The 20288-nt window shown below is 49.3% G+C and overlaps 1 protein-coding gene across 1 annotated transcript in view; it reads left to right on the forward strand.

Annotated features, from left to right (window-relative positions):
• LOC101358658 (protein sidekick-2) overlaps nt 1-20288 on the forward strand; it is a 173934-nt gene that overhangs the window by 98281 nt on the left and 55365 nt on the right. The window contains exons 20-27 of the mRNA XM_023729433.1: nt 12365-12560; nt 12775-12873; nt 13453-13644; nt 15071-15192; nt 16130-16239; nt 16358-16508; nt 19076-19313; nt 20078-20193. Coding sequence (XP_023585201.1) covers nt 12365-12560; nt 12775-12873; nt 13453-13644; nt 15071-15192; nt 16130-16239; nt 16358-16508; nt 19076-19313; nt 20078-20193 — 1224 coding nt within the window. The remainder of the gene's footprint in view (nt 1-12364; nt 12561-12774; nt 12874-13452; nt 13645-15070; nt 15193-16129; nt 16240-16357; nt 16509-19075; nt 19314-20077; nt 20194-20288) is intronic.

Genomic DNA, 20288 nt, shown 5'->3' on the forward strand with positions numbered 1-20288 from the left:
GGGGAAGCCAGCTGCGTAGGAGAAAGAACTGCAGGCTTTGGGATTGCTGACACGTCCAGAAGGTTCCGGCACCCCCTCTGCACCTCATTTCACGTGTGCCACAACCAAGCCTCTTCCTTGGACTTAACCACTGCAAGCTGGGGGCAGCCAGGCAGGAGGGACTGAGACTAAATCACAGAGAATGTTCTGCTGGTGTTGCAAGTGAACCAAGGTGGGACGGCCAAGAGCCGGATACACCCTGGCCTCGGCCCTCTCAGGCCGACCAGAGAGCGAGTCCTGGCTCCGGCGGGTGGGTGCTGCAGCTGAACGCACGCAGCGCTGGCTGGCAGGAAAGAACCTCCTAATTGAGACTCTGGGGGAGGCTGGGGAGGGTAGAGGGAGGCCAACATCCCACTGAGGAGCAGAGGAGTGAGCTAGTAACAGCTTCTTGCCGCCAATTCCAAGCATAAAACTTTTATTCCACATCTGGGACGGCTGAGCTACAAACTTCAAAGCAGATGGCCCCCTAGGGCTATGAGAGCCAGCCTAGTGCTGGGACAGTTAGTACAAGAGCCCATGATGACCCAAAGCAAGAGGAGGCACAGAGGCACCCCTGATTCCCAGGGCTAGTCAGAGTGCTGCCCCCAGAAGCAGCTCAGTAATAAGGTCAGCAGGATTTAACTGCAGGTGATTTGAGGACAGGCGCTGGTAGAAGGGTAAAATTAGCTCGCACTTATGGGGTACTTTGTCCATGCCAAAAAGGATGCTGAGGGCTCCCCTCACATTCTTTCTCCCACACAAGCTGCCCGAGAGCCCTAAGAAGTGAGCATTATCATCACCCCCTTTTACAGAGAAAAACACTGAGGAACAAGAGACAAGTAACTTGCTCAGCATCAGAGTTCCTGCAAAGCTCAGGTTCGAACCCCAGAGTCCACACTGTGTCTTCTGTTAAGAAGAAAATGTAGTGTATGTTTTCTAATTGTAAAATCATAACTGTAACTTATGTTTTTAAAATTGTTCTTCTTAGGTGCCATCGAGTCAGTTCCGACTCATAGCAACCCTGTGTACAACAGAAGGAACACTGCCCTGTCCTGCACCATCCTCACAATCGTTGTTATGCCTGAGCCCATTGTTACAGCTACTGTGTCAGTCCATCTCATTGAAGGTCTTCCTCTTTTTCACTGACCCTCTACTTTACCAAGCATGATGTCCTTCTCCAGGGACTGATCCCTCCTGGTAACATGTCCAAAGTATATGAGACGTAGTCTCGCCATCCTTGCTTCTGAGGAGCATTCTGGTTGTACATCTTCCGAGACAAATTTGTTAGTTCTTTTGGCAGTCCATGGTGTACTCAATATTAATCACCAACACCACAATTCAAAGATGTCAGTTCTTTGGTCTTCCTTATTCATTGTCCAGCTTTCCCATGCACATGAGGTGATTGAAAACACCATGGCTTGGGTCAGGCGCACCTTAGTCATCAAGGTGACATCTTTGCTTTTTAACACTTTAAAGAGGTCTTTTGCAGCAGATTTGCCCAGTGCAATGCATCCTTTGATTCCTTGACTGCTGCTTCCATGGGCATTGATTGTGGATCCAAGTGAAATGAAATGCTTGACAATTTCAATCTTTTCTCTGTTTGTCATGATGTTGCTTATTGGTCCAGTTGTGAAGGTTTTTGTTTTCTTTATGTTGAGATGTAATCTATACTGAACGCTGTGGTCTTTGATCTTCATCAGTAAGTGCTTCAAGTCCTTTTCACCTTCAGCAAGCAAGGCTGTGTCATCTGCATAACATACATTGTTAATGAGTCTTCCTCCAATCCTGATGCCCCAGTCTTCTTCATATAGTCCAGCTTCTCGGATCATTTGCTCAGCATACAGATTGAATAAGTATGGTGAAAAGATACAACCCTGATGCACACCTTTCCTAACTTTAAACCATGCAGTATCCATGCACACCTTTCCTGAATTTAAACCACTTTCTGTTCAAATGACTGTCTCTTGATCTGTGTACAGGTTCCTAATGAGCCCAGTTAAGTGTTCTGGAATTCTCATTCTTTGCAATGTTATCCATAATTTGTTATGATCCACACAGTCGAATGCCTTTGCATAATCAATAAAACACAGGTAAACATCTTTCTGGTATTCTCTGCTTTCGGCCGGGATCCATCTGACATCAGCAATGATATCCCTGGTTGCACGTCCTCTTCTGAATCCAGGTTGAGTTTCTGGCAGTTCCCGGTCGATCTACTGCTGCAGCCGCTTTTGAATTTTCTTCAGCAAGATTTTACTTGCATGTGATATTAATGATTTTGTTTGACAATTTCCACATTCAGTTGGATCACCTTTCTTTGGAATAGACATAAATATGGATCTCTTCTAGTCTATTGGCCAGGTAGCTGTCTTCCAAATTTCTTAGCATAGACAAGTGAGCACTTCCAGTGCTGCATCTGTTTGTTGAAACATCTCAACTGATATTATCTCAATTCCTGGAGTCTTGTTTTTCCCCTATGCCTTCAGTGCAGCTTGGACTTCTTCCTTCAGTACCATCGGTTCCTGATCATATACTACCTCCTGAAATGGTTGAATGTCGACTAATTTTTTTTGCTATAGTGACTTGGTGTATTCCTTCCATCTTCTTTTGATGCTTCCTGCGTTGTTTAATATTTTCCCCATAGAATCCTTCACTACTGCAACTCCAGGCTTGAATTTTTTCTTCCATTCTTTCAGCTTGAGAAATGCTGAGTGTGTTCTTCCCTTTTGGTTTTCTAACTCCAGGTCTTTGCACATGTTATTACAATACTTTGCTCTGTCTTCTCGAGCCACCCTTTGAAATCTTCTGTTCAGCTCTTTCGCTTCATCATTTCTTCCTTTTGCTTTAGCTACTTAACTGACGTTCAAGAGCAAGTTTCAGAGTTTCTTCTGACATCCGTTTTGGTCTTTTCTTTCTTTCCTGTCTTTTTAATGACCTCTTGCTTTCTTCATGTATGATGTCATTCCACAACCCATCTGGTCTTCAGTCATTAGTGTTCAGCGCGTCAGATCTATTCTTGAGATTGTCTCCAAAGTCAGGTCAGATATACTCAAGGTTGTAGTTTGGCTCTCGTGAACTTGTTCTAATTTTCTTCGACTTCAACTGGAACTTGCATATGAGCAATTGATGGTCTATTCCGCAGTTGGCCCCTGCCCTTGTTCTGACCGATGATATTGATCTTTTAAAATACAAATAGATAAAAGCTAGTAATACCTCATTATCCCACTACCCACTACATATATATATAAGCCAAAAAAACCAAACCAGTTGCCGTCAAGTTGACTCTGACTCATAGCAACCCTACAGGACAGAGTAGAACTGTCCCATAGGAATTTCCAAGGAGCGGCTGGTGTATTCGAACTGCCAACCTTTTGGTTAGCAGCCTAGCTCTTAACCCCTGTGCCACCAGGGCTCCGTGTGTGTGTATGTATGTGTGTGTGTGTGTGCATGCATGTATACACACACACACATATATGTATGCATGCAGCCCACACCAGCACGTGTGTGCCTATACAGTTCGGTGAGAATGAGCTTTTTTTTCCCCTTTGAATTATGGAAAATCACAAATGTCTGCAAAAGTTAGAGAGGGGACCATAATGAACACCTGTGTACTAATCCCCAGCTTCAACAAGTACCAACTCGAGACCAAATGGGTTTCAGCTTTTCCCCAACCCTGCATCCCCTCACCTGGGCTGTTTTGAAGCAAATCCATTGCATCCATAAATATTTCTTTAGAGAAATATTGTAGATAAGGGCTCTACTTAAAACATAACCACCGTGACCACATTATCATTTTCATGCCTAAAAATATCAGCAGTTCCTTTAATATCATCAGATCCCTGGTCAGTGTTCAAATTTCCCTGATTGCCTCATAATTTCTTTTGCTAGCTGGTGTATTTGCTTCAGGATCCACATAAGGTCCACACAATTGCAAGTGGTTGGCGTTTTTTTAGGTCTTAGTTAATGTTTTGATTCTCTCTCTCTCTTTTTCTTATAATTTATTTGGTGAAGAAACTCGGTCATTTGTCCTATAGACTTTTCCACAGTCTGGATTTTGCTGATTGCATCCCCATGGGGTCATTTAGCATGTTCCTGTGACCACTGTATTTGCAGTGAATTGGAACTTAGACTTGATCGGATTCAGAGTTGATCTTTTTAAAAATGTTTTCTGAAATATTACTTCCTAGATGGTAGTGTGTAGAAGCCCCTGGATAGTACAAACAGTTAACACACTCAGCTACTAACCAAAATGTTGGCAGTTTGTATCCACCCAGAGGCCCCTCAGAAGAAAGGCCTGGCAATCTGTTTCCAAAAGATCACAGCAATTGAAAACCCCATGGAGCACAGTTCTGCTCTGACACATACTGTCTGGTTGCCATGAATCAGCATTAACTTGTCAGCAGCCGGCTTGGGTTTTTTTCAATGGTGGTGTGTATTTCTATCAGGATACACACTGGCTGCCTGTCTCTGTTACCATGGTGTTGGCAGACATGGATAATCCTTGTCGGATCTGCTATTTCTTTCAGGGGCTGAAAAAGTGGGGAAATTCAGATATTAGAATTTTTTTTCATAAATTAGCTGAAATACTTTAATAAATGATTTTCCCTGTATCAACTTTTTGGTTACCCAAAGGTAGAGTTCATCTAGAAAAAGGAGGATAAAGTCCCTGGGTGATGCAAGCGGTTTGCAGTCAGCAGGCTGGCAGTTCAAACCCACACTGTGGAAGAAGGACCTAGTGAACTGCTTCCATAATGATTCCAATCAAGAAAACCCTATGGAGCAATTCTACCCTGTAACGCATGGAGCTAACAACAAGTAATCTGATAAACACCAAAAAATGGGACAACCACCTCTGCCTAAAACTAAACCCATTGCCACTGAGTCGGTTCTGACTCATAGCAACCCTATAGGACAGAGTAGAACTGTCCCATAGGAATTTCCAAGGAGAGGCTGGTGGATTCAAACTGCCAACATTCTGGTTAGCAGCTGAGCTCTTAACCACTGTGCCACCAGAGCTCTATATGTGGCCTGTCGAACCTAAAATATTTACCATCTGATCCTACACAGAAAAGATTTGTAGGTCATCAAAATGGATATGTCTGTCAGCCGAACGCTTAACCATCATGCCACCAGGGCTCCACCTCTGCCTAAGGGAGTCAAAAAGAAAAGAAAAAGCAGGATAAATGCTCACTTCTTTTCCATTGCTTATCAATTTCCAGAATAATGAATTGGTTCCCTGGTGTCTTCTAAGGCGATAGATGAGTTTGGGTTTGGAGAGGGGTTCTTTTTTATTTGGTTTTGTTTTTGGTAGTCTTCTTATATTCTTAGGAACTCAATGATTTTTTTTTTTTTAATTGTGCTTTAAGTGAAAGTTTACAACTCAAGTTAGTTTCTCATACAAAAATTTATACCTACATTGTTACGTGACCCCAGTTGCTCTCCCTAGACTGTGATGGCGCACTCCTCCTTTGCACCCCTGATTTCCCGTGTCCATTCATCCAGCTCCTGACCATCTCTGCCTTCTCATCTCCCCTCCAGACAGGAGCTGCCCATTTAGTCTCATGTATCCACTTGAGCTAAGAAGCACACTCTTCACGAGTATCATTTTATGTCCCATAGTCCAGTCTAATCTTTGTCTGAAGAGTTGGCGTCAGGAATGGTTTTAGTTTTGGACTAACAGAGAGTCCAGGGGACACGTCTTCCGGGATCCCTCCAGTCTCCGTCAGACCATTAAGTCTGGTCTTTTTACTAGAATTTGAGTTCTGCACTCCACTTTTTTCCTGCTCCATCAGGGACTTTCTGTTGTGTTCCCTGTCAGGGCGGTCATTGGTCGGTAGCGAGGCACCATCCAGTTCTTCTGGTCTCAGGCTGATGGAGTCTCTGGTTTATGTGGCCCTTTTGTCTCTTGGGCTAATATTTAGAAACTCAAGGATTTTTAACGTGTCTGATATTTAAATCCATTGCCATCATTATTCTTACCGATGCCAAATTGACCCATTATTGGCCTCTTCAAGTCAGCTCCTGAGTCCTTTCTGACATTGCCCCAGTAGTCTCGATAGCTTCCTTGCTATCTGGAATGACAAGATGTTCCAAGCTATATTCATTACCTGCTCCTTACCTGGAATGGGCCATTTCTTCAAGGAACCCTTGTTCCTTTTAGTAAGAAATGATACTTAGAGATCACAGTCTGGACACTAGAGGTGTTCTTTGCTCCTGACTTGGTTGTTGTTTCTAGGCCTTGTTAATGGACAGCTAAACCAAGTCTGTTGCTGTCAAGTCAATTCCAACTCATGGTGTCCCATGTGTTACAGAGTAGAACTGTTTCATAGGGTTTTCTTGCTTATAATCTTTATGGAAGCAGATCACCAGGCCTTTCTTCCTTGGTGCCACTGGGTGGGTTTGAACTGCCAACCTTTAGGTGAGCAGCCGAGCCGCTCAAAAACCACTTGCACCACCCCAGGACCTCAATGGACAGCTAGGAAATACTTTTTTTTTTTTTTTAAGATAAAACACACATTGTTACTTCTGATTTAAGCTCAGAACTACAAGCTTCATAATAATCTCATTGATCTTTGTATCTTTTTTCTCCCATCCTGAAAATCTAGTTCCTACAACGCCAACTTCATTACTTCATCTGCTTGATCCCACAACACCAATACAACAATTTCAGAGCAGCGGTATCAACACTATGGCTACCAAAAAGAGCTTAAGATTAATTCAACCCTTAGGGATATCCCAGCAGAAACGTATGGTCACATTACCAAAACCAACCTACTGCCGTCAAATCAATTCCAACTCATAGCAGCCCCATAGGATTTCCAAGGCTGTAAATCTCTATGGAAGCAGATTGCCACATCTTTCTCCCACGGAGCCACTGGTGGTTTTGAACCACAGACCTTTAGGTTAGCAGTCAAATGCTTTAACCACTGTGCCACCAGGGCTCCTTATGGTCACATTACTGTGCTTTAAAGTCTTTTGAAATGATGTTTCTCTGTGTAATTATGCTACTAATTCAATACATTGTTAGGTTTGTTTATTTCATTTTGTTTTCCATTTTTAGGGATTGATTTTTTTTAATTTAATTTTGTTCTATAATTATGTAGAATATTTACATGGTTCCAAAATTAAATCTACAAAGCAGAGTAAATTCAGAGAAGATTAGCCTCACTCTCAATTCTTCTGCTGCCCCATAGGTTTGATTTCTTTCTGTTGGTGGTGTTTGTTTTTTCCTTCCATGTCTTTAATATAAGCAAATACTACATATACAAAAATGTATCCCATACACAAACATATCCTCTCCTTTTGTCTTACTTGTTGTCTTAGTTATCTAGTGCTGCTATAACAAATACCACAAGAGGGTGGCTTTAACGAAGAGAAATTTATTCTCTCACAGTTGAGGAGGCTAGAAATCTAAATTCAGGGCGCCGGCTCCAGAGGAAGGCTTTCTCTCTGTGTCATCTCTGGGGGAAGAACCTTGTCATCAATCTTTCCCTGGTCTAGGAGCTTCTCAATGCTGGGACCCTGAGTCCAAAGATACGCTTCACTCCAGGCTCTTCTTGCTTGGTGATAATGAGGTCCCTCTCCTCTCTACTCGTTTCTCTCTTTTATACTCAAAAGAGATTCCTCAAGATACAACCTAATCCTGTAGCTTGTGTCCTACCTCAGTAGCATAACAGACAGCTCACTCCCAAACAGAATCATAACCACAGGCATAGAGGCTAGGATGTACAACACTTAGGATAATTACATCAGAGCACTAAATGGAGGACAGCCACACAATGCTAGGAATCATGGCCTAGCCAAGTTGACATGGATTTTGGGGGACACGATTCAATCCATGACAGTTATATCATGCCAACTTGACAAGTGGGTGGCTTTAAAGAACAGAAATTTATTTTCTCACAATTCTAGAGACTAGAAGTCCAAATCAGAGTCTCCTCCATGTCAATTCCTTCTGTGGGCCTCTCTCCTAGTTTCTGGCGATTGCCAGCAATCCTTGGAGTTCCTTTGCTCCTTATGGGTGATGCCACCTCCATCACCACATGACGTCTCACCTTGTGTGTGTCTATGTCTGTTCTACTCTTTTTATAAGACATCACTCAGAAGAGATTAGGTTCAGGACCCATCCTGTTCTGGTATGACCTTATTAACATAACAAAAGAAAACTCTATTTCCAAACAGGGTCATATTTACAGGTACAGGAGTTAGGACTTCAACATATCTTTCTGAGGGACATAATTAATCCATGACACCTTCTTAAATCTTGTTTCTCCATCTTGTTTTCTTTCTCCATCTTGTTTTTTTTTTTAATTTGCAATATCTCTTTGAGATCATTGCATAGGGATATAGAGAGATATTCCTCATTCCATTTTTTCATCTGTATCTAGTACTCCATTATGTGGGTCTCCTGTGGTTTAGCCAGCCAGTCCCCTATTGATGAATATGTTGGCTGTTTCCAGTCTTTTACAGTAAAAACCTTGCTGCAATGAATGGTTTTGTGCACACATCTTTTTATAGTTTCACATTTTCATCTTTGGAATAGGTTCCTAGAAATGAGTTTGTTGACTCAAAGGACAAATGTGTACATAATTTTGCTAGTTTTGCCAAATTTCCCCCGTTGTATTTTTTTTAACTTAATATTTTAAACAAGAAATATATTTACATGATTCAAAAACCTAAAAATGTAAAAAGGTACTCAGCAGAAATCCTCCATCCCTCCCTAGTCCCCCATCTGTCTGGTTCTATTCTACCCAACCCCAAAACTTCCCTGCTCCAGGTAACCACGATTGTTGGTTTCTTACATACCCTTTAAGGGCGTTCTACGTGAATCCATGCAAGTATACGTATATATATATGTATCTAGAGAGGAGCCCTGGTGGCTCAGTTGTTAAGAGATCAGCTGCTAACCAAAAGGTCGGCAGTTCAAATCCACCAGCCTCTCCTTGGAAGCCCTATGAGGCAGTTGTGCTCTATCCTGTAGGGTCACTATGAGTCAAAATCTACTCGACGGCAGTGGGTTTGGTTTTTTGGTATTATATAGACTAAGGCTCAGAGAGGTTGAGTGACTTGCCTAGGATCACACAGTAAGTGACAGAGCTAGGCTCAGATTCAGGTTTGCTGACTGCAAGACAGTGTCCTTTTTCCTTACCATGTTGGCTGTACATCCCATCCCCAAACCCCCCACCCCGACCTCCACATGCCCACACACAACACACACACCACCACCCCTACTACTACCACCACCGCCAGCACCCTTCAATTACAGGGTTTGACTCACTGGCCTCTGCTCTCTAGGGTGGAACTGCCCGTCCCAGGACCCTCCCAGGATGCTCCTCCCCCAGCACGTACTCACCCACACACCTCAGCCACACTCAGGGGAGCCCAGTCGCTTGGAATCCCAGACCAGACATCCAATGGAGTCAGTCCACACCTGACCCCGACTGACAAGGAGAAGCCACAGAGAAGTTCAAGGCAAACGCTAACAAACACCTAGCAGCTATGTGGAGCCTGGGAGGCAGGGTCTTGATCAAGGGTCTTGGGGTCCACAAATCTGGAGCTGGCCACCGATGTGTCCATGCGCAAGTTCCTCAATATTTCCGAACCTCAGTTGCCTGTTTTGTAACAGCATGGGCCAGTGATTCCCACCGAATCCTCATTGTGGTCGTCAGATGGGACTGATCAGTGATGGGCTTAGCCGAGTGCTGGGCACAAAGTAAGAGCTCAACAAACGGTAGCTTTGCTGAGGTGAGACCCACCCCACAGCTGCCCAGAGCCAGCCCTTTTAGGACAACAGAAGGTATAGAAGGCAATTCTACTCTCTTCCTGGCCCTGAAGGGAGGCCTCTTACCCCTAAGCCTCCTCCTCTTCAGGTGCAGCTGCAGACGGGCAAGTGACTCGCAACCCAGAGTAAATACTGTACTTTGAAGCCGCCACAGGAAGCCACAGCCCTGCCGCCATCTTGGGCTTCGGACAGGGAACTGCAGAATAATGAAGTCTGCACTATTACTCGACTTCCTTACCTTGTACACGTCTTCTGGGTCATTTTTGTGGATAAGACCCTATGATATTGTTTTAAGACATCTGCAAAGACACTCTTTTTCCTTTATTTAAAAAAAAAATGACAGTGATTGTAATTGACCTAAAACCAATAAAATAATATTTACCCAGATTTTACACTTGCTGGGGAACACACCACACAATTAATTCTAATAGCATAATTAATTCAAATTTACATTAATTAAATTAAATTAAAACATTCAATGTGGTTCTTAATCTACTCCAAAGAAGTTCAGCAGTTTAATTGCTATGAAACAAGATAACTGAAATGAGGATATTTAACATACTTATTAAATGCCACTTAGCATTTCTGATTAGTATTTTTAGGGTCTAATTAGTGTCTAATTAACTTGCTATAGGCTATCTTTTCACAATACCGATTAAATTTCAAAACAGCCCTTATAAACACGCAGCCATGAACAGACAAAGATGAAGCATTGTTAGAGGCACGAGGTAATCAGGAGACATTGGCGTGGTATTGTTTTATATCTATAAATACCCATGCTTATTAAAACTCATCAAGTGTTGCTTTTCACCATTAATTGCCCTTTAATCGACTTCAGATAAATGAGGAAATCTCTGAAACCAACTGTCATTGTGGAGACAGATGAAGAGTCTGGAAAACAGGAGAATAAGGTGAGAGAGTAGAAGGCAAGAAGAGCAGGGAGGGGAAGCAGGAGACCTAGGCAGCTAGCACTTTATGTAGCAAGGATGGAAACCCTGGTGGCGTAGTGGTGAAATGCTATGGCTGCTAACCTAAAAGATTGGCTGTTCGAATCCACTCAGGCACTCCTTGGAAACTTTATGGGCAGTTCTACTCTGTCCTATAGGATCGCTGTGAGTCAGAATCGACTCGACAGCAGCGGGTTGGGTTTTTGGGTTATAGCAAGGATGGCGAGACTTCGTCTCAGGTACTTTGGACAAGTTATCAGGAGGGACCAGTCCCTGCAGAAGGACATCATGCTTGGTAAAGTAGATGACCAGCAAAAAAGAGGAAGACCCTCAATGAGATGGATTGACACAGTGGCTGCCATAGTGGACTCAACCATTGTGAGGATGGCACAGGACCGGGCAGTGTTCTGTTCTGTTGTACGCAGGGTCGCTGTGAGTCGGAACCGACTCGATGGCACCCAACAGCAACAGAGGGGATGTGAAAGAAAAAGCATTGAATTTCTGTCATGGGTTTTCTTACTGATCTCCCACCCCCAGGGGATTTTAAGATTGAAATCCCAGCTTGGGACAACTTATAAAAACAATGAGTTACCCTCCAATAGAGAGCAATGGTGGTTCAGGGGTAGAATTCTCACCTTCCATGTGGGAGACCTGGGTTCAGTTCCCAGCCAACACACCTCAAGCACAGCCAGCACCTGTCTGTCCATGGAGGTTTGCGCGTTGCTAGGATGCTGAACAGGTTTCAGTGGAGCTTCCAGACTAAGACAGGCTAGGAAGAAACGCCTGGTGACCTACTTCCAAAAATCAGCCTGTGAAAACCCTGTGAATCATAAGAGTCTGATCCACAGCCAGACATGGATCATGAGAAGGGTGCAGGACCAGGCAGCATTTCGTTCCATTGTGCATGGGGTTGTCATGATTCGGGGGCCAACTCAACAGCAGCTAACAACAACCCACAAACTAAAATTCCCAACTCCATAGGGGGTGACCCTTGGAAACTCCAAGGGGAAGCTATCCCTGCCCATGCGGAGAAAAGTGTAAGAGGCCAGGTGTTGGACTCAGCGACATCTGGCTCAGAATCTCAGCTTCCCACTACCTGTGTGATATTGTGTAAGTCACTTACCCTCTCTGAGCCTCATCTGTAAAATACACAGCCAGCTTGCTGGGGTGCAACCTGTACAGTTACACGGGACCCCTGCTCAGAAGGGCCTTGAGCTTGGTTTCATGCTCTGCTCTCACCATCTCAAAATTCTTAATAATTTTTGAACAAGTGTTCCTCATTTTCATTTTGCACTGATCCCTGCAGACTACGTAGGAAAATGCCTCCCATGTGGGGCCAGTGTGAGAATCAGGTGACAGAGAATGCATGCAAAGCACCCGACACTGGCCCTGCACAGAGCAAGCCGCTCAGTAAACATGCAGCACACCCACGTGACCTCCCAGGACAAACACCCCAGTGGCCTGTGGGTAATCTTTACTGCCTACCCCTTCCCTGAGGGGACGGACCCCAGGGCCCTGGGTGTCTGGACACTCTCTGCCCGTTGACCCAGCTGGTGAAATAGGGCGTGGCCACTTCTGGAACGTTCTTGCTGCCCTGCCTGAATTGCTGGCCTCTCCCCAGCTTATCGCCTGGGAGCCAGAGCAGGAAGAGGAGGTTACCATGGTGACCGCCCGGCCCAACTTTCAAGACAGCATCCATGTGGGCTTCGTGTCGGGCCTGAAGAAGTTCACTGAATACTTCACCTCGGTGCTGTGCTTCACCACCCCTGGAGACGGGCCTCGCAGCACCCCCCAGTTGGTGCGCACCCACGAGGATGGTAGGCACCACCCCATCCCCGGCTCTCGCTGCTCTCCCACCTAGCCACCCACCCACCCAGGGCCAGGCTGGGTGCCCTGGACAGAGAGCGGGCCTGGTCTCCTCTGTCACCCTATAGCATGATGCCCCTGGGACCCTACGGGCTGTCTGGCAGATGCTGGTCTCCCTCTGGCTCTAACTGGCATTGGGTGGGGTGGGGGACTCTTGGGGTACAGTGCCTGGGCCTGTGGGACACCTGAGCTTCAATGAAATCCTGGACACCTCGCTGAAGGTCAGCTGGCAGGAGCCCGGGGAGAAAAACGGCATCCTGACAGGTAACATCCTGGGGTTAACTGAATCTGAGGGCGGGACAGGGTGAAGGTCATCTCGTCCAGTCCCCTGCCATTGAGCTAGTTTCCATCCAGACCCTCCCTGTTTCTTAGAAACTACTCAGAGAGGGCTCTCGGCACCTCGGCACACCCCAGACCCTCAACCACAAGCCTCCAGTGGCCACCGTGACATTTACCATCTCCTGTGGTCACCACCATGGTGGCATCCACTGAGGCCGCACCTGGTGCCCCAGGCGTGATGCCAGTAGCTTCCACCTCCCTCGGCCCCTTCTCCCTGCACACACCTGACTGCCAGCGTAGTACAGACATGAGGAGCTTAAGGAGAAGCCCAGAGAGGTCAAGGCCAGCTGATGGCCACAGCCAAGCTCATACCACACCTGAGAAGTTCTCATGTTGGCAGTTTGAATCCACCCAGAGGCTCCTCGGAAGAAAGGCCTGGCAATCTACTTTGGAAAATCATCCATTGAAAACCCTATGAAGCATAATTCTAGTCTGACACTCATGGGGTTGCCAGGAGTTGGAGCTGACTCAACTGCAACTGGTTTGGGTTTTGTTTTTCCCCAGGGTACCGGATCTCCTGGGAGGAGTATAACAGGACCAATACCCGCGTGACCCACTACCTGCCTAACATCACCCTGGAGTACCGGGTCACAGGCCTCACCGCGCTTACCACCTACACCATCGAGGTGGCTGCCATGACCTCGAAGGGCCAGGGCCAGGTGTCCGCCTCAACCATCTCCTCTGGGGTGCCTCCAGGTAAGTGCCCAGTCTCAGGGCAGGGCTCGTGGTCCTTGCTGCTCTCCTGACCACAGCCCCATTCAAGGGGCCCCTTCTCTGCCAGGAACACTGGCCTTCTTCCCATGGAGCTCTCTCCTGCCCTGGTGATCTGTGTTGTCTTGGGTCCTCCCCAGAACAGGCTGTAATTCCGATGATTCCAGCCCTCTGGGCAGAGACTCCATGGGCTCCCTGCTGCGCCCCTCCCCAGCTCTCTGAAAAGCATGGACCCCTGAGGACCTTGCTCTTGTCTTGTTCACCCCACCATCCCCTCCCTCTACTCTCCCACCCCACGCCAGGTGCTACATCAGGGAACATTTCGGTGATTCAGGGGAAGAATTTTCACTGTTGCCCAGAAAGTCCAAGTGGAGTTCCGGCCAGTGTAATTGTTGGCTGGGGAGGTGGCAGACTGCTGAGAATAACCTTAGGCCTGGCATAAAGAACACGCTGAGGTCTGGTCCCAGCTCTGCTTCTGCCAAGCTCTGAGACCTTGAGCAAGGCAGGTGGGCCCTCTGTGCCTCAGCTTCCTCATCTGTAAACCTGGGGAGTTGGTCCCGTCCAGATCAGTAAGCTATGCTAATATGACCTGGCCAGAATCCCTTGACCTGCCTGCTGTGATGGCCGAGGTACCGAGCTTCCATCCACCCGAGTGATAATAGCAGTAATACTGACAAATACTTACGTTGTGCTCACCAGGCACAGAGCTCGGAGCTTTCTATACGTCAACTCATTTATTCCTCACAACAACCGTGAGGTCGGTGTTAATTGGTATCCTCGCCATTTTGCAGAGGAGGACGCCGAGGCAGAGAGGTTAGGTAACTTCCCCACTGACACACAGCCTATAGACAGTGGAAGGGACTCAAATTCAGACAGTCCAGCTCCGGAATCCATGCTCCTTTCTGTTCATTCTCAGCCCCTAGAGCCCCAGGGTTCCCTGGTTGGAAAAGAGGGGGCTGCCTCTTGCCGCTGCCCCTCCTCCAGCTTCCCTCTGCCATTGTTGGGCAGCAGGACGGGGATGCAGGGGAGGACCACTTCCGTTCGGTTTCCTTCTGAGCCCAGCTCAAGTTTGTGCAGCCTCCAGCTCCCTTGTGAGGCATCTCACTAACATCCAGAACCACCAGGAATGGAAGCCCCATGTGGTCCCAGCACCCCCACCCTCAGCCCTGGGGGATCCCCTGGTCCCCAAATCTGTCTCAGACTCCTGGCATAAACGGTGCACCACAGGACACAGGACCAAAGACTGCATTGCTGGGATTAAACTTGGCCACGCTCCTCTTAGGGCATTTCCGGAAGGAAGTGAGCCTTGGAGGGGAAGAGTGTGACACACAGCCCCCTCCGTGCTCAGCAAGCCCTGCTGATGTGCGAGGACGTTCTTCTCACCCCATCTCCCTTCCTGCCTGTTTTCCAGAACTCCCAGGGGCCCCCACCAACCTGGGTATCTCCAACATCGGCCCCCGCTCTGTGACCCTGCAGTTCAGACCCGGCTACGATGGGAAAACTTCCATCTCTCGCTGGCTGGTGGAGGCCCAGGTGAGGCCGCGGGAGGGGGCCCTGGAGCCCGGGCGGCCCGGGCAGCCAGCTCCTCAGCCCTGGGCGTGGCCTGCTCTTGAGTGCAAAGCTATCCGGGCATTTACACTGGTGTGAATTTTCATGCATTACTCAATAAGCAAGGTACACACAGGCTTACTTTTGCTTGCTGACTAATCTGTAGTGCTCCGCTTCACCTGTTTTCTACCACATCTTTGATGTGAAATTGTGCACTACAGATTAGTCAGTAAGCGCAGGCAAGCCCGTGCGTACCTTGCTTCCTGTAAACCCGTGCGTACCTTGCCCACTGTTTCATCCGCCTCTGGTCAGCTATGCCAAAACGCCCACAGTTCCCAATACTCTCCATCGCTCCCTCTACCTCCCACTCCTCTGCCTCACCTGAACACACACAGCCCCTCCCAGGATGGGACAAGTGCTGGCTGGCCTGGAAAACTTACCAGTTGTCACCTGCAGCCCTTTAAACTGGCGCTCCCAGACTCGGCTGCACCTGGAATTACCGGGGGAGATTGCAGAAGTTCCACTGCCTGAGCACCCCTGTCCCGAGGTTCTGGTTCTGATTTAACTGCTCTGAGGGCGGCCTGGGAGTTTAGAAGGCCCCCATCCCGCCCCCCGCAGGGTGTTTAGGAGAATCACCCAAGCAGCTTGTTAAAAACACAGATTCCTGGGTGCCCCCCTTCCGAGATTCCGGTTGGATAGGTCCAGGGTAGGGCCCAGGAATGTGTTCATGACAAGCACCCCATGAGGCGCTGATGCAGGAGGTCTCGGGGTGACACTCTAAGAAATGATCCCTTTAAGGGCCTGGGAAGGTGATGGCCCCACTGGGTGCTATTCAGGTGAGCCCTGGGATTTGAATCGAGAGCTTTCCAGGGCAGGCACCCCCGTCTCGGCCAAGGGGTCTAAGGGTCCCTGGCTTTTCCAGGTGGGCATCGTTGGGGAGGGAGAGGAGTGGCAGCTGATCCACCAGCTCTCCAACGAGCCTGACGCCCGCTCCATGGAAGTGCCTGACCTCAACCCCTTCACCTACTACAGGTAATGCAGGCAGGACAAGGGCGGGGAGCACCTGCCCGGGGCCAAGGAGGGCCACCCCGACCGGAAGGCTCTGGGCTCCAGCCCTCACCATCTTGCTCACCCCTTCCCCCAACCCCAGCTTCCGCATGCGCCAGGTGAACATCGTGGGCACCAGCCCACCCAGCCAGCCTTCCCGAAAGATCCAGACCCTCCAGGCACCCCCTGACATGGCGCCAGCCAACGTGACCTTGCGCACGGCCAGTGAGACCAGCCTGTGGCTCCGCTGGATGGTAAGGCTCCCGCAGAGGCAACGGGTGGCAGAGGACATCTTCTTGACCCTCGTCACCCTGCAAAATTGCCGTCACCTGGGGGCATCAAAGGGGTGCCTTCAGGATACCTATGACTCCTTTTTCTTTTCTTTATTCCTTGCACCTGGCCAGGTGTCTGATAATCTATTAGCCCAATGACCAAAAGCCCCACAGAGAGGAAGGAGGTAGAAAGCAGTATTTATTGAGACTGCCGTATGCCAGGCATTTTGCATTTATTTCACTAACCTCCCTTCCCACCCCCGCCCCCCAGTAATCTTGCAATAACCCAAACCATACCAGTTGCCGCTGACTTGATTCCAACTCATAGTGACCCCATGTATGCAGAGTAGAACTGCACTCCATAGGGTTTTCAATGACTGTGACCTTTCAGAAACAGATCGCCAGGCCTTTCTTCCGAGGTGCCTCTGAGTAGGTTCGAACTGCCAGTCTTTTAGGTAGTAGTCAAGCACTTAACCATCTGCGCCACCCAGACTCCTCAAAATGAAACCAAATCCGTTGCCCATGAACTTGGGCCCTGCTGATAAGCAGAGGAGGTGTGCCCGTTGGTGGCAGTCTGTTATCTGAGGCAGGTGTGAGCCGAGAGCCTGGCCTTCAGATCCACCTCTGAAGGTGACAGATTACAGCCGAGGGAACCCCATGGGGCAGTTCTCCTCTGTCACGTGGGGTTACTAGGAGTCACAATAGATTTGACGGCAGCTAACATCAGCAATCTTTACGGGAGCAGATTGCCAGATCTTTTCTCCTGCGGAGTGGCTGGTGGGTTTGAACTGCCGACCTTTCGGTTAGCAGCCGAGCGCGTAACCATTGCGCCACCAGGACTCTGATAAAAGGATTTAACAGCTAGGGAAGTACTTGGCACTGTCAGCCCTGGATAACCGTCAGGTGTTAATTATGCCTTCCCTCCCGGAGTGGCTGGCTCCCTGAGCAGAGCTGTCTTTCGGCCCAACCCTGTGGCTCGAGGGCCCCAGGACCACCCAGCACACACACGACCTCCTGTGACCAGCACCCTCACCTCCCTGCCCATCTCTTAGCTGACTCCGAGCTCTGCTCTCCTCCACCTTCAAGCTGGCTCCCCCTCCTTCCATCTTGCTTTAAGGATTCCAAATACTGAAAGGTTAAAGAGTCTAAGATTCAGGGGGGCTGGAGGGGGCATCAAAAAGGCAATAGCTGTGCTTCTTAGGGTCCCAGACACCTCTCAGCCCAGCTGACAGTGCACGGCCCGTTACCTTTCCTTAGCAGGTACAGGAGCGTGCAGCTCGATCCAGCTGCATCTCCCAGGCCATCGATGGCTGTCTTAATGGCCTCTGGTCCGTTTCACCAAGTCCCTGTGGGAGCTGAGGCTGGGAGTGGGCGGGGGAGGTGGGGGCTACAAGGGAGGAACAGGAGAAAGTGGGTCAGGACATGGGGAGCGTGTCCACCATGGACTCTTGGGGTCCCCAGGAAGGCAGAATCGGAGGGTGAGGCGTGGGGATGCAGTGAGGGCTGCAGGCACCCCAGCCGCAGCTCCATCACCTTCAGAGGTGAACCTGAAGGCCAGGCTCTCGGCTCACACTCACCTCACATCATAGACTACCTCCAACGTGCACACCCCTCGACTGCTTATCAGCACCGCCCAAGGTCATCCAAAAGACCTTGAACCAGTAGCCGCAGCCCCACCAACCTAGGCATCAGGCTCAGGAAAGGGATCTGTGTTTTCTCCTTGCTGAGACGCAAACAAGAAAGAGGCTGGAAGTGCAGCAGGAGAGACCCAGCTCTGCTGGGAGGAAGGACTTCCTGACAGTGGCTGGTGCCCCATCCCTGCTCAGGATGCCCTCTCCCCATGCTTGCTTCTCCAAGGGCAGGCGTGAGCTGAGACCAGGAGTGTTGTAGGCAATTAAAATAAGTGTGTGTTGGCCACCTGACCAAGGGACAGAAGTGGTAGAGGGAGCCGGGGCCAACAGTGGCTGTGCTTATGGCTGTTAGACAGACAACCTTTACGAGTCTCCTGGCTGGTTGGTGGATGGCAGGGTAGTAAGTTCTTCACAGCCATGATAAAGACTGTTGTTATTGTTCCTTGCTGTCGAGTCGATTCCAGCTCATGGCGACCCCATGTGTGCAGAGTAGAAGTGCTCTCTACGGTTTTCAAGGCTGTGAACTTTCAGAAGCAGATTGCCAGGCCTTCCTTCCGAGGTGCCTCTGGGTGGGTTCGAACTTCCAACGTTTCAGCTAGTAGCTGAGTGCTTAAGCATTTGTGCCACCCAGGGACTCCACAATAAAGAATAGATGCAAAAAAAAACAAGATGACGTGCTCTTGTGGGGGCCCGATGGAAGAGACGGGCAGACAGACTGCATAGAAACACAGTTACACAGTCTGATCCACACCTGGGGTGAGAGCCCCTCACATGGGTGCTGAGGGTTGGACAGTGGGTGGTGTTCACCCTGAAGGCTCCCTGGAAGAGGAGGCACCAGCGCCTGCTCGCCCAGGGCAGTTCTCACAATCAGGGTCAGGCCTGGCCTGGCAGCAGCCTCCTGCCCCTGTCTTGCCGCAGCCCCTCCCAGAAATGGAATACAATGGGAACCCCGAGTCTGTGGGCTACAAGATCAAGTACAGCCAGTCCGATGGCCACGGCAAGACGCTGAGCCACGTGGTCCACGACCGCGTGGAGCGGGAGTATACCATCGAGGACCTGGAGGAGTGGACCGAGTACCGTGTGCAGGTCCAGGCCTTCAACGCCATCGGCAGCGGGCCCTGGAGCCAGATGGTGCTGGGCAGGACCCGGGAGTCAGGTCAGCCCCCACGCGGCAGCCCCCGTGACTCCCCCGGCTCTGCCATCAGGGCCATCCAAGGGCACAAACGGCTGGACCTTGTCCCCAAAATAGCCCAAGCTCATTTTTCTGTTTGCACACAGCATCACAGTAGAGTGCTCCTCCACGTCAACGTGTCCCCCCGCACCTGCTCCTTCTTGCAGCTGGTCCCCAGCCCAGCCCCCACTGCTCCCCAAGTGGGAGGTCCCCCACCTCTCCAGGATAGCTAGGCAGCCTCAACTGTCCAAACTGCCCACCTCTCAGCCCTCAGCTTCAACCCGGACACCCCATGGTGTATGAAGGCCCAAGATGGGACATCGGGGAAGGGCTTACTCTCAGAACATTCTAGAAATGATTCCTTTGCTCATAGGGGTCATCCACAAAACACAAGCCCCCAGCCTAAGCTGCCCTCCCGTGCAGCTCACCACCCTGTGACTTTTTCCTAGCACCTTTTACATGACAGCCTGGTCCCTCTTCACCCCAGTGGCTCCTGTGCTCTTGGTGTGTGCAAACTCATTGTCATGTTAGCCTGAGCAGTGGATAATCGGGAGGGCAAATCTGAAACCAGAAACAGCGTCTACAGCATCCCGGAGCCAAAAGAAACCCTAATAGGGTCATTTGCTGTTTGGGGACCATTTGTGCCGTGTTTCCTCCAGAGAGTGGGCAGGGTCCTGCTCCATCTCCCTTCCGCAGGAGGGTCCACGTGGGGTGCTGAGTTCCTCCTCTCCAATCCCTTCCTCCCACAGTCCCTTCCTCTGGCCCCACCAACGTGTCAGCGCTGGCCACCACCTCCAGCAGCATGCTGGTGCGCTGGAATGAGATCCCCGAAGCCGATCGAAACGGGCTTGTGCTGGGCTATAAGGTGAGTCTCAGCCTCGGAGGAGGAGGCTGGGGTCTGCACCAGCTCCCCCAGCCTCTCCACCCCAGGCGCTGTGTCCCTGTGCCCTCCTTGGGCCC

Source organism: Trichechus manatus, unplaced genomic scaffold (assembly GCF_000243295.1).
Source record: "Trichechus manatus latirostris isolate Lorelei unplaced genomic scaffold, TriManLat1.0 scaffold00028, whole genome shotgun sequence".
In the NCBI taxonomy this organism is placed as follows: Eukaryota; Metazoa; Chordata; class Mammalia; order Sirenia; family Trichechidae; genus Trichechus; species Trichechus manatus.